At 70.6% G+C, this 11,549-nt stretch overlaps 2 protein-coding genes across 3 annotated transcripts; one reads left to right on the top strand and one right to left on the bottom strand.

Moving 5' to 3' along the window:
• Nucleotides 1–3,038: 3,038 nt before the first annotated feature.
• ARFIP2 (ADP ribosylation factor interacting protein 2) lies at nucleotides 3,039–8,564 on the bottom strand. Its single transcript, XM_064144094.1, has 8 exons — nucleotides 8,478–8,564; nucleotides 7,664–7,770; nucleotides 7,345–7,453; nucleotides 5,931–6,046; nucleotides 5,518–5,739; nucleotides 4,747–4,904; nucleotides 4,333–4,507; nucleotides 3,039–3,868 (listed from the first exon to the last, which is right to left on the bottom strand). The coding sequence occupies exons 2-8, from the start codon at nucleotides 7,760–7,762 to the stop codon at nucleotides 3,713–3,715; spliced, it is 1,035 nt and encodes a 344-aa protein (XP_064000164.1). The 5' UTR covers nucleotides 7,763–7,770; nucleotides 8,478–8,564; the 3' UTR covers nucleotides 3,039–3,712.
• Nucleotides 8,565–8,609: 45 nt separating this feature from the next.
• TIMM10B (translocase of inner mitochondrial membrane 10B) lies at nucleotides 8,610–9,960 on the top strand. Of its 2 annotated transcripts, none has more exons than XM_064144096.1 (3): nucleotides 8,610–8,747; nucleotides 9,140–9,235; nucleotides 9,475–9,960. In XM_064144096.1, the coding sequence occupies exons 1-3, from the start codon at nucleotides 8,709–8,711 to the stop codon at nucleotides 9,667–9,669; spliced, it is 330 nt and encodes a 109-aa protein (XP_064000166.1). In that variant the 5' UTR covers nucleotides 8,610–8,708; the 3' UTR covers nucleotides 9,670–9,960. The 2 variants fall into 2 exon arrangements, with proteins under 2 accessions (XP_064000166.1, XP_064000165.1); XM_064144095.1 differs by having other exon boundaries at nucleotides 9,469–9,960.
• The last annotated feature ends 1,589 nt before the right edge of the window (nucleotides 9,961–11,549 follow it).

The raw sequence follows: 11,549 nt of genomic DNA, 5'->3' as shown, positions 1-11,549 counted from the left end.
GGGGGGCAAGGGGGGGTGTGGCCGTGGGGCAGTGCCCAGTTCCTGCCCCACAGCCCCCGCTGCAGAATGGGTGTGGTGGGGGAGCTGTGGGGCAGGTGGTCCCGGAGCCCCCCCGCCCCATAGCAGGGTGGCATGGGGCTGGCACAGGCTGCCCAACTCTGTACACAATAAAGTCTTCTGGATGTGCCCTGCCCACAGACCCTGCCCTGCAGATCCTGGTGCCCTGCCACAGGTGATGAGAGGTGGCATGGCCACGGCATGCCCAGCTCCCATGGATGCATCCAGCCTCGTGCCCAGGATGCCATGGGGCAGTGCCCAGGAGATGCCACCAGTGGCTCCGCACCGATGCTGCACCTGCAGGCTCTGCCCTCTGGGGTGCCCTGGTGCCTGGCACCTCCTCAGCTCTCACATGCCTTGCCCAGGCCTCCAGCAGGCTCTGCTCCATGCCCCTGCCAGACAGGATGCCCCCAGGCTGCCAGGGCCCTCCGGCTGTGCCCAGGGCAAGGGGCAGGGCAGCCTAGGCCAGGGGTTGGCATAACACTTCCTGGCACCCAGCAGGCTGGGGCAGGCAGCCTGGCACCACTCCCACTGCTCCTGTCCGTTGGCACTACCAAGGAGCAGAGGCTGCCCCCTCCCTGCCCAAACCCCTCCTCAGAGTGATGAAGGCTTCCATCAGCCTCCTCCTCCCCAGGCCCTGCCCAGCCTCACTGCCCTGCCCTGCCCAGGCACCCCCAGCCCCTCAAGTGCTTCCTGGGCCGAGTGGCACAGAGCTGGGCACAGCACTTGGGGAGTTGTCACCTCGCAGGTGTCAGGGTCGGGAGGGTGCCAAGGAGCTGATCAAATCCAGGCCCTGCTGGAGCAGGAGCAGGCAGAGCTCAGGCACAGGAATGCATCCAGGCAGGAGATGCCACAGCCTCTGGGCAGCCTGTGCCAGGGCTTGGCACACTGGCAGCAAAGATGTGCCTTGGTGTGGAGCTGGAACCTCCTCTGCTGCAGCTTCCATCCACTGCTGCTTGTCCTGTGCTGTGCTGCAGCTTCCATCCAGACTCAGAACCAGTCAGGGCTGGCAGACACCACAAGGACCATCCAGTGCCAACCCCTGCCATGGGCAGGGACACCCTGCCCACAGCCTCACCCAGCCTGGCCTGGAACACCTCCAGCCATGGGACCTCAGCCACCTCCCTGGGAACCCCTGCCAGGCTCTCGCCACTCTCATGGTGCAGCACTTCCTGCCCCCCTCCAGCGCTGCTCCATCCCCCCCAGTCCTGGCACCCCCCCAGGGCCTCAGCAGTCCCTTCCTGGCTGCTCTGTGCCCCCTGCACCTCCTGGCAGGCCACAAGAAGGTCCCCTGGGAGCCTCCTCTGCTCCAGCCTGCACAGCCCCAACTCTTTCAGGCTGTGCTCACAGCAGAGCTGCTGCAGCCTCTCAGCATCCTCCTGGCCCTGCTCTGGACACTCTCCAGCATCTCCACATCCCTCTTGTCCCAGGGGCTCCAGAGCTGGATGCAGCACTCCAGGTGGGCTCTCAGCAGAGCAGAGCAGAGGGGCAGAATCCCCTCCCTGGCCCTGCTGCCCACACTGCTGCTGCTGCAGCCCAGGCTCTGCTTGGCTCTCTGGGCTGCAAGTGCACACTGCTGGCTCCTGCTGAGCTTCTCCTCCAGCAGCACCCCCAAGTCCCTCTGCTCAGGGCTGCTCTCCAGCCTGGCACTGCCCAGCCTGCAGTGGTGCTTGGCATTGTCTCCACCCAGCTGCAGGACCTTGCCCTTGCTCTTGTTGCCCCTCCTGAGCTTGGCTTGTGCCCACCTCTGCAGCCTGTCCAGGTGCCTCTGGATGGATCCTGCCCTCCAGCCTGGCTGCTGCAGCACACAGCTTGGTGTGGGCAGCAAACCTGCTGAGGCTGCACTCAGTGCCTCTGCCCATGGCACCCACAGAGATGTTCACCACGACTGGTGCCAGGACTGGTCCCCAAGGGACTCCACTTGGCACTGCCTGCACTCGGCCATGGAGCCATTGACAGCCACTCTTTGGGTGCAGCCACCAAGCAGTTCCTTACCAGCAGTGGTGCCCACCTCAAAGCCAGGTGGCACCAGCCTGGGGACCAGGATGTGCTGCGGGACAGTGCCAGAGGCCTTGCTCAGGGGCAGGTCACTGCCATCAGCTGCTCTGCCCTCGGCTATGAACGTTGTGCCCTGCTCCTAGCAGGCCACCAGGTGTGCCAGGCAGATGTGCCCCCGGCTGTGCCCCAGCAGCTCCTCACTGGTCTCCTGCCTCGGCAGCGCCTCAGGAGAGCTGCCCACGCCCCGGCGGGCACAGAGGCGAGGCAGCAGCACCTGCAGCGCCTCGGGGATGCCCACACGAGCTGCTCCTCCGGCCGCGGGCGCTCCCCGCCAGGGCTGCGAGCCTCTACCACGCCATGGGGGACCCCCTCCCCCACTGGGGACCACCTCCCCCACTGGGGACCCCCTCCCCCACTGGGGACCCCTTCTCCTGCGTCCACTCCGAGGGGCCAACCCCCCCCGGGCTGTGCCCGCAGAGGTTCTTGGCGCTGCCCTCGTCCTTGCTGCTGGACTCCCCGGGCAGAGCTCTGCCCGCTGGGGCAGCTGCCTCCTGCCCGCTGCCAGCCCTGCGTGCCAGCCTGCCCGGGAGCTCAGCCAGGCAGGGCCCTGCCGCTCTGCCCCGCGCAGAGTGCCCCCTGGGCACTGCCCGGCTGCCCTGGGCCCCTCCTACCTCTGGGCCTCCGGCAGCAGAGCCCCGAGCTCCCCCAGCCCTGCCCTGGCACTCGGAGCCCCACCCAGGCCTGGCTCCCACACCTGCAGGGATGGGCACTGCACCACTTCTGGGCAGCCACTCTCTCTGGGCACAACTTCCTGCCAATCGCCCCAGGGCCGCCCCGGGCTCGCTTAGGGCACGCCTGGCAGCGCCGCCCTCCTGCCCCTGCTGCCCGCCGTCTGCCATCGGCCCCCTGGGCACGGCCGACTCACCCGCCGCGGCTGCCCACCCGCGCCCCCAGGGCCCCTGCCAGGCTGCAGCTCTGCGGGCTCCGACTGGTACCAGTTTATTGGGGAGGGGCGGGGGGGGCGGGGGGGAGATGCCACAAAACTCTCAGGTTCTGCCTCAAAAGTGCCCAAGTGCGGGGGGGGGGCTGGGACCCCCGGGACAGAGCCCCTCTGGGGTCGGAGCAGCCCCAGGCCACAGCCCCCCCAGGCCACAGCCCCCAGCTATTGGTCCCTGGTTGGACCCCCCTCGGGACAGAGGTGCACAGACCCGCCCCAGCCCCACCCCAAATCAGGCCCTGGGGGGATGTGGACTCTGTGACGCCCCCCAAGAGAGCCCACCCACGGGGGAGGGAGTGCGGGGCGGGGGGAGGAGGAGTGCAAGAGCAGCTACTGGGGCGGACCCTGGCACCGCAGGGGGCAGGACTGGGGACACAGAGACCCTCCCCAGGGACACCTTGGGGACCCACAGCCCCCCCGTGGGGACCCTGTGCCCCCCTCCCGGGGTCAGTGTGGAAACCCAAAGCCCCCAGACCCCCCCGGGGCCACCGCCCAAGGAGGGGCAGGGCTGGAGCTGGGCAGGGGTCCTAGGGGGTACAGGGGCAGGAGCCCCCAGGAGGGTCCCGGGGGAGTCCAGGGGCACGGGGGGGGGCACTGCTCCTCCAGCCAGGGGAGTCCCGGGGGGGTCACTGCTCCTCCAGCCAGGGGGGTCCCGGGGGGTCACTGCTCCTCCAGCCAGGAAGGCTTCTCGGCGCCCGGGGGCCGCAGTTTGATGTTGAACTGCCTGAGGCTCTGCTCCAGCTGCTGCTGGTTGCCAGCGAAGTAGGCGGAGATGGCATTGTGGAACAGCAGCAGCTGCTTGTGCATCACCTTCACCTGCGGGCACCACGGGCATCGGCCGCCGCCGGGCACCGCCGGGCAGCAGGGAGCGGGGATGCAGCAGAGGGAGGAGAAGGCAGTGGAGAGGGGGGAGGAGGAGGAGGAGAAACAAGAAGAGTAAAAACAGGAGGAGGAGGAGGATGAAGAAAATGTGGAAGAGAGAGAAGCAGGAAGAGCAGAGCCAGGAGAAGGAGCTGGGGAAGGCCAGAAGTAGCCAATAGGCAGAGGGGGGCACAGGCAGAGGGGGCACCGGCAGAAGGGGCACAGGCAGCTACTCCCCTGCCCCTCCCTGGGGGCCCTTGGCTGCTACCCACCCATGAGACCTCAGTGTCACAAGGAGCAGCTGGCAGAGCCCCGCACTGTGCCCACCCCACACTGTGCCCAGCCCCAGAGCTCCAGGCCTGTGCCCACATTCCAGCCGCACAGCCCCGCCCCAGCGCCATGCCCAGCGCTGTGCCCACCTTGTTCTCCTCGAGGAACTTGAGCTTGATGCCCACATCTGCCCGCAGCTTCTCGTACTTCTCCTTGTGGCTCTGGAAGTGGCTCTGGGCCGCGTCCAGGCGGCACAGGCTGCTGGCATCCCGCGGTGCCAGGCTCAGCTCCTCCAGGTCCGTGCGGTACGCGTCGTACTCCAGCCTGGCACCGCGGGCACCAGGGCATAGAGGAGCGAGAGAGGAGGGGAGAAGGAGGAGAAGAGGAGGAGGGGAGGAGAAGGAGGAGGAGGAGAGGAGGGGAGGAGGAGCGGCGATGAGGGCCAGGACAGGCCCGGGGCCGCAGTGGCACAGCCGTGGCAGCGCTGCAGCCGCAGCGGCGGCACAGGCAGCAGGGCAGCGCCGCGGGGCGGCAGAGCGGGGCGGTGCCCGGGCGGTGCCCACCTGGCAGCCTCGTACTGCTTGACGGTCATGAGGGTGTCGTCCATGGTCTTGTGCACCAGGGTGTTGGTGCTGGAGACGAAGAAGTTGAGGGCGCCCAGCAGGCTCTCGCCGTTGCGGCACAGCAGCCGCTGCGTCTCCGCGTTGTAGCCGAACTCCTCCTGCGGGCACGGGCATGGCTCGGGCACGGCGCTGCCCTCCCGCCCGGGGCCGCTGCAGGCCTGATGGCCCCGAACGCCTCCCAGCTCCGCCCCGGCACCACCCACCCGAGGCGCCCAGGGACCCCTCCACCACTGCCCTGGGCAGCCTGGCACAGCCCTGGGCAACCCTCAGGGGCACAAACTGCTCCTCAGAGCCAGCCTCAGCCTGCCCTGGCACTGCCTGAGGGCATCTCCTCCTGCCGGTCCCTCAGCACAGACCTTGGCCCCAGCTGGCTCCAAGCTGCCCCCAGGGAGGAGGAGGATGGTGATGAGGAGAAGCAGAGGCAGCAGGAGGGCACTGCTTGCCCACAGCCAGGGGTGTCAGGGCTGCCAGGCAGCTGCAGAGCCCCAGGAAGTCTCCCCTCAGCCTCCTCCGTGCCAGCCTCACCCCCACCCCAGCTCCCTCAGCTGCTCCCCCCCAGTCTCCTCCAGACCTTGCCCAACTTTGCCATGTAGGTCTGGCACCTGGGGCGGGTTTGGGCAGCCAGGGTCAGGCCGGTGGCAGAGCTCAGCACCAGCGCCCCCCCCCGCCCCCGCCCGGGCACAGGGAGCCCTGGCACGCGGCAGTGCCCACCTGCAGCTCGGGAGACTTCTGGCTGAGGTCGGCGAAGGCCTCGCCCAGGGCGCGCTGCGTCTGCAGCAGGCCGCAGAGGTGCGCGGAGAGCGCCCGCGCCAGCTGCAGCACCCCCGCGTACTTGCGCTGCGTCTCGCGCAGCAGCTCGATCTGCGCCTCCAGCTCCAGGTCCACCGTGCGCGACCCGCGCCCGAAGCGCTCCGACAGCAGCTGCTTGGTGCACTGCGGGCACAGCGCGCCCGTCACACCCGGGCACGGGGCAGCGGGCACCCGCGACACCTGGGCACGGCAGGCATCAACGCTGCCCTGGGCACGGCAGGCACGGTGGGCATCAGTGCCACCTTGGCCATAGCAGGCATCAGTGCCACCCCAGGCACGGCGCCGGGCACAGGCATGCTGCGGTGCCCACTGACCTTGTAGGTGTTGATGCTCCACTTCTTGACGATGTCCAACTTCTCCACGGCAATGCCACGCACCAGCTCGTCCCCCCCAGGCACGGGGCTGGCATGGGGCTGGTGCAGCGCTGAGCCTGTGGGCAGGGCTGGGGTGGGCAGGGGCACTGCCAGCCGGGCAGCATGGCGGCGCCAGGCTCAGCGCCGGGCTCACTCAGCAGCGGTGCCAGCTGCAGCACACAGGCTCAGCTTGGTGCCACTGCCAGGCTCAGCACGGTGGCAGTGCCAAGCTGAGCTTGGTGGCAGTGCCAGCCTCACACACAGCATCAGGTTCCCCATGCCCTCTGCCCAACCCCATGCCCGGGCAGCCTCAGGTGCCCCCTGGCTGGGTGGTACCTGCTGGGGGGGGCCGAGCCATCCTGCCAGCTGCCACCGCGCTGGGGGGCACAGATGATCCTCGGGGCGGGGCACGCAGGAGAGTGCCTGCAAACGGGGCAGGGGCGGGCACAGGGACACGGGCAGAGGGGTGGGCACAGGGATGGGCAGAGGCAGGTGGGTGGTGGCAGCAGGGACAGCAAGAGCAGGAGATGAGTGCCAGGGACAGACATGAGGTGGCACAGACAGACCGATGACCCCCAGCCTCCCCCTGCCACCCCCTGGGCACAGGGCGACAGGGGCATGGGGAGAGACCCAGCATGATGGGCACAGACTTGGTGTGACGGGCCCAGGGACATAGCAGACATGATGGGCACAGGGACGTGGGCATGGGACAGAGCACACTTGATGGGCACAGGGATGTGGGCATGGCACAGAGCATGCTTGGCAGGCACAGGGGCATGGTACAGAGCAAACATGTTGGGCACAGCCCTGGTGTGATGGGCACAGGGACATGGGCATGGAGACAGAGCAGACACGATGGGCACAACCCCAGTGTGATGGGCACAGGGCCACAGGGATGGGGACAGAGCCCAGTGTGCCAGGGGGAAGGTGCCAGCCCCAGGGAAGCAGCCAGGAGCCTCAGCACTCAGCACCCAGGGGCCAGCCGGGGCTGCCCAGTGGCACCCAGGGGCTGCCAGGGGCACTGAGGCCAGAGCTAAGAGGAGGAGGAAGAGGAGAAGAGGAAGATTCAAGAGCGGCTGCAGAGGGCTGAGGGCACCTCGAGGAGAAGGCAAAGGAGGAGGCCCCTGGCAGGGGCAGAGGGCACTGTGCTGGGGAGGAGCCGCTGCACCAAGGGGCAGTGCCAGGGCGGACCCAGGTGCCACAGCCGGGGCCAGGAACCAGCCCAGCTCCAGCCTCGCCTCTGCCCAGGTGCCCATATAGGACCTCCCCTGGCACCACTACCAGCCAGGGCCTGGCTCTGCACCTTCCAGCACCGCTGCCCCCTGTGCCCTCCCCGCTCCAGCTTGGCAGAGCAGCAGTGCCAGGCTGTGCCCACCTTTGATGGCACCAGTGGGGATGATGCCCTCGGCCGTGCCCCCGTAGCCGCCCGACACGATGCTGGTCTCGTTCAGGTTGGGTCCCGACACCATCACCTGCTGCAGGTCCTGCCAGGGAGAGGGGGCACCTGAGCCTGGCACGGCCTGGCACAGCCCGGCACAGGCTGGCGCAACTTAGCGTGGCCTGCAGCGGCTAAGCACAGCCTGGTACCAGCTGGTACAACCTTGCAGAGCTTGGCACAGCCAGACAGGGCCAGGTCCAGCCTGGCACAGGCTGGTACGGGCAGGGGGCTGCGGAGGGTCCCTGCTGGCACCCACCTGCTCCAGGCCGTCATCCTCGGGCAGGCTGCCAGCGTCGCCGTTGCTGCTGATTGGGATCTCCATGGTCGCTGCCTTGCCCAGGAGCCCGTCCGACATCCTCGGGGCTGCGGGCACCGGGGCACCGTCACCGGGCACCGTCACCGGGCACCCGCCCCCTGCCCTGCTGCCGGCGGCGGTGCCGGCGCTGGCCCACAGCCCGCGGCCACGTCCGCAGCCAGCCCTGCCGCGCCCAGACCGGTCCGGGCACATTCCGGCGCGGGCGGTGCCAGGCACCTGCCGCCGGGCGCGGACTCCGTTAACCGCTCGGCCAAGCGAGGTTGCGGCCGCGGGGACCGGAGAACGGCGCCCGAGGGGGCAGGGCTGGTGGTGCCCACTCAGAGAGGCGCAGCGGGGGCCGGGTCGCGGCTCTCGGCACCGGCACCGCCCCGGGCGGCCCCGCGCAGGCGGCGAGTCCCTCCCGGCCCGACCTCGCCCGGCCCCGGGAGCTGCCCGGGGACCGCTGGGGCCGTCCCTGCTCCCCGCGAGGGCCCGCGGAGCCGGGCACCGCCTGGCCGGGCATCGCCGGAGGCAGGGACGCGCCGGGCCCGGGCGGAGGCAGCGGCAGGCAGCTCCGTTCCCGCTCTGCCCGCGGGCGCCCCGGAGAAACGGCAGCCCCGGGAGGGTCCCGGCACGGCCCGGACCCCGCGGGCCGCATTCGCCCGGCCCCGCTGATCCGCGGCGGCCGCCGAAGTCTCGGGCCCGGCATCGGCCCCTCTCGCCCCGGGCGCCGGTTCCGGCCCTTCCGGCGGTCCCGTACCGCTCCCCCACCCACCTGCGCCGCCCGGCCCCGGCCGGGCCCTGCCGCCGCCGCCGCCGCCGCCGCCGGATCCGCCTCGGCCCGGGCCCCGCCGGAAGTGGCGTCACAGCGAGCCGGGGGTGGAAATGGCGTCACCAGTGAGCGCCGCCCGGCACTGCGCGCCGGAAGTGACGTTCGGCATTGGAAGCGCCGCCGGGAGGCCCCCGTGAGGGCATCGGCACCGGGCCCGGGCCCGGGCCCCGCAGCATGGACCCCGCGGCCGAGCACCAGCAGCAGCTGCGCAGTGTGAGTGCGGCCGGGCCGGGCCGAGAGTCCCGTGGGGTCCCGGGGGCGTCTCTGGGCCGCCAGGGGGTCCCGGAGGTGCGGAGGGGTCCTGGGCGGTCCCAGATGCAGGGGGGCTGGGCGGAGACTCCGCGGGGCGGCCCCGGGGCCGGTCCCGGCTGCCGGAGGGTCCTGGGGGACGCTGCTGAGGGGCCCTGGCGGCTGCCTGGGAGGGAGTCATGCCCGGGGGCGCCGTGGGGGGCCTGGGTTGGCAGAGGTCTGGGGGTCCTAGGGGTACCCAGGGGTGTCCCAGACTGGCAAGAGGTCCAGAGGGTGTGCCCAGGGATGCGGAGGGGAGGGTCTGGGAGCTCTCGGGGGTGCCCGGGGTGCCCAGTGCCAGGCGGTGCCTGCCTTAGCTGCGAGACTTCCTGCTGGTCTACAACCGCCTGACCGAGCTCTGCTTCCGCCACTGCGTCTGCAACCTCAACCACCGCCTGCTCACCGGGCACGAGGTGAGCCTGGCACCCTGACCCCCCCAGCCCCTGCCACCCTGACCCCAGCACCCTGCCCCTGCCACCCAGCCCCCCCAGCCCCTGCCACCCTGACCCACTGCGTCTGCAACCTCAACCACCGCCTGCTCACCGGGCACGAGGTGAGCCTGGCACCCTGCCCCTGCCACCCCCCTGACCCCAGTGCCACACCCGCTGCCGCCCTGAGCCCGCTGCCAGCCCCACTGTGCCCGCAGGAGCAGTGCCTGGAGGGCTGTGCAGGGAAGCTGGTGCATGCCAACCACCGCCTGGTGCGTGCCTACGTGGCCACCATGCCAAGCGTCCTGCAGCGCCGTGCCCAGCAGCTCCAGGAGCCACCACCCGGAGCCTCTCCCAGCCCAGCAGCAGCAGCAGGCCCTGGCGAGCCCTGGCAGGGGAGTGCCAGTGCCAGGACATAGCCCTGGGTGCCTTCCTGTGCCTACGATGCCAGCAGATGCCAGTGCCCGGAGCTGCAGTGCAAGCCTGGCACACAGTGCCCATCTCGGCGCGGAGCTGAGGTCCTGCACCAAGACCAGCCTGGAGGGTCTTGAGTGTCCCACAGTGGCACCAGGAGCCCCCTGGCAGCGACTGTGCCAGGATGTGGGACACTAAGAACAGGCAGCACCGGCCCCGGGGCTGCCAGCCTGGTACTGTGCCAGCACTGCCCTGCCCCAGACCTAGGCTGGAGCCAATAAAGGTCCTGGGGGTGACCTCCTGCTGCTGGGTCAGACTGGCACCTCGGGAGGCCTCTCCAGCACCCCTTGGCACACAGCAGCTCCTTTGCCCGGGGTGCCCACACAGGTGGGAGATGTCCCCTGGCTGGCACTGTGCCAGCTCAGGGTGCCTGGCCTGTGAGCTCCCTGCTCTGGCTGCAGGGCTGGCACTGGGGGCAGGAGGTGTGGGCAAAGGTTGGCAGTGGCTGAGCCCTGAGGCCCCTCCCGACCCAAATGGCTCCAGGGCATGAGGGAAAAGAGGGAGAGGGAGCAGGAGAGACGCAGAGAGAGGCTGTGGGTGAGGGGCAGGGGGGGCAGGGGTCGACCAGGCTGGGCCCAGCAGTGCTTACGCAAATGGAGTCTGCTGAGCGCTGCCCTCAGCTGAGCGATGCCCTGTGGTGGCACAGGGGCTCCCCGCAGTGGCACAGGGGCTCCTCGCAGTGGCAAGGACCTCAGAAGTCCTGGAGGTGCCCAGTTCTGGGCTCTGAGCCTCTGCTCTAGCTGAGGTTGGAGGAGGCCTCCGAGGTGCCCCCCCGAGGTGCCCCCCAGCCCAAACCCTTGCACGCTCCATGGGCTGCCGAGCCCTCCCCAGGGGCAGCCCCAGCAGAGCCTCAGACGCTCCCCGGGATGCCCCCAGCAGGCACCTGCGGGCACAGGACCTGCCCCGGTCTGGCAGCAGAGTCAGCACTATCCCTGGCTGTGGCAAAGGCAGAGACTGCCTTCATCTCCCTTCTCCTCATCCTCCTCCTCTGCATCTTCCTCCTGCTCCCCACCCACCCTGAAGAGGTCCCTGGCACCACCAGAGCCACGAGAGCCAGCAGGCACCGGTGCCAGGGCCCTCTCCCCACAGTGCCCGGGGTGCCAGAACCTTCCTCACCCTCCTCATCCTCAGCACGGGGCACCTGGGGGGGAAAACTGGCAGCTGGCAGGGGCCACTGTGGGGCACACTGGGTCACGTCTTCGCCTATCCCACCGCTCGGGGTTCCCGGTACTGGGGTCGGCGCTTCTCGGCCGGGCTGTGCAGCACCGTCCGTCCCCGGGCAGGACGGCTCCGCTTGCCGGCGGCTGAATGCTCCCAGGCCCGTTCTCAGCCGCCCCGGCCCGCGCCTCTTGCTGCCAATGCCGCCGAGCACCGCCTGCAGCTCGGCCACGCCGGCGCCGCCCTCCCGGCGCTGCCCTCCCGGCGCCTCTCTCCCGGCGCTGCCCTCCCGGCCCTGCTCTCCCGGCGCCTCTCTCCCGGCGCCTCTCTCCCGGCGCTGCCCTCCCGGCGCCTCTCTCCCGGCGCCGCCCTCCCGGCGCCTCTCTCCCGGCGCCTCTCTCCCGGCGCTGCCCTCCCGGCCCTGCTCTCCCGGCGCCTCTCTCCCGGCGCCTCTCTCCCGGCGCTGCCCTCCCGGCGCCTCTCTCCCGGCGCCTCTCTCCCGGCGCCGCCCTCCCGGCGCCGCCCTCCCGGCGCCTCTCTCCCGGCGCCGCCCTCCCGGCGCCGCCCTCCCGGCGCCTCTCTCCCGGCGCCTCTCTCCCGGCGCTGCCCTCCCGGCGCCTCTCTCCCGGCGCCTCTCTCCCGGCGCCTCTCTCCCGGCGCCGCCCTC

Source organism: Pogoniulus pusillus, chromosome 6 (assembly GCF_015220805.1).
Source record: "Pogoniulus pusillus isolate bPogPus1 chromosome 6, bPogPus1.pri, whole genome shotgun sequence".
NCBI classification, from domain to species: domain Eukaryota; kingdom Metazoa; phylum Chordata; class Aves; order Piciformes; family Lybiidae; genus Pogoniulus; species Pogoniulus pusillus.
This window is presented reverse-complemented; position numbering and strand designations above follow the sequence as displayed.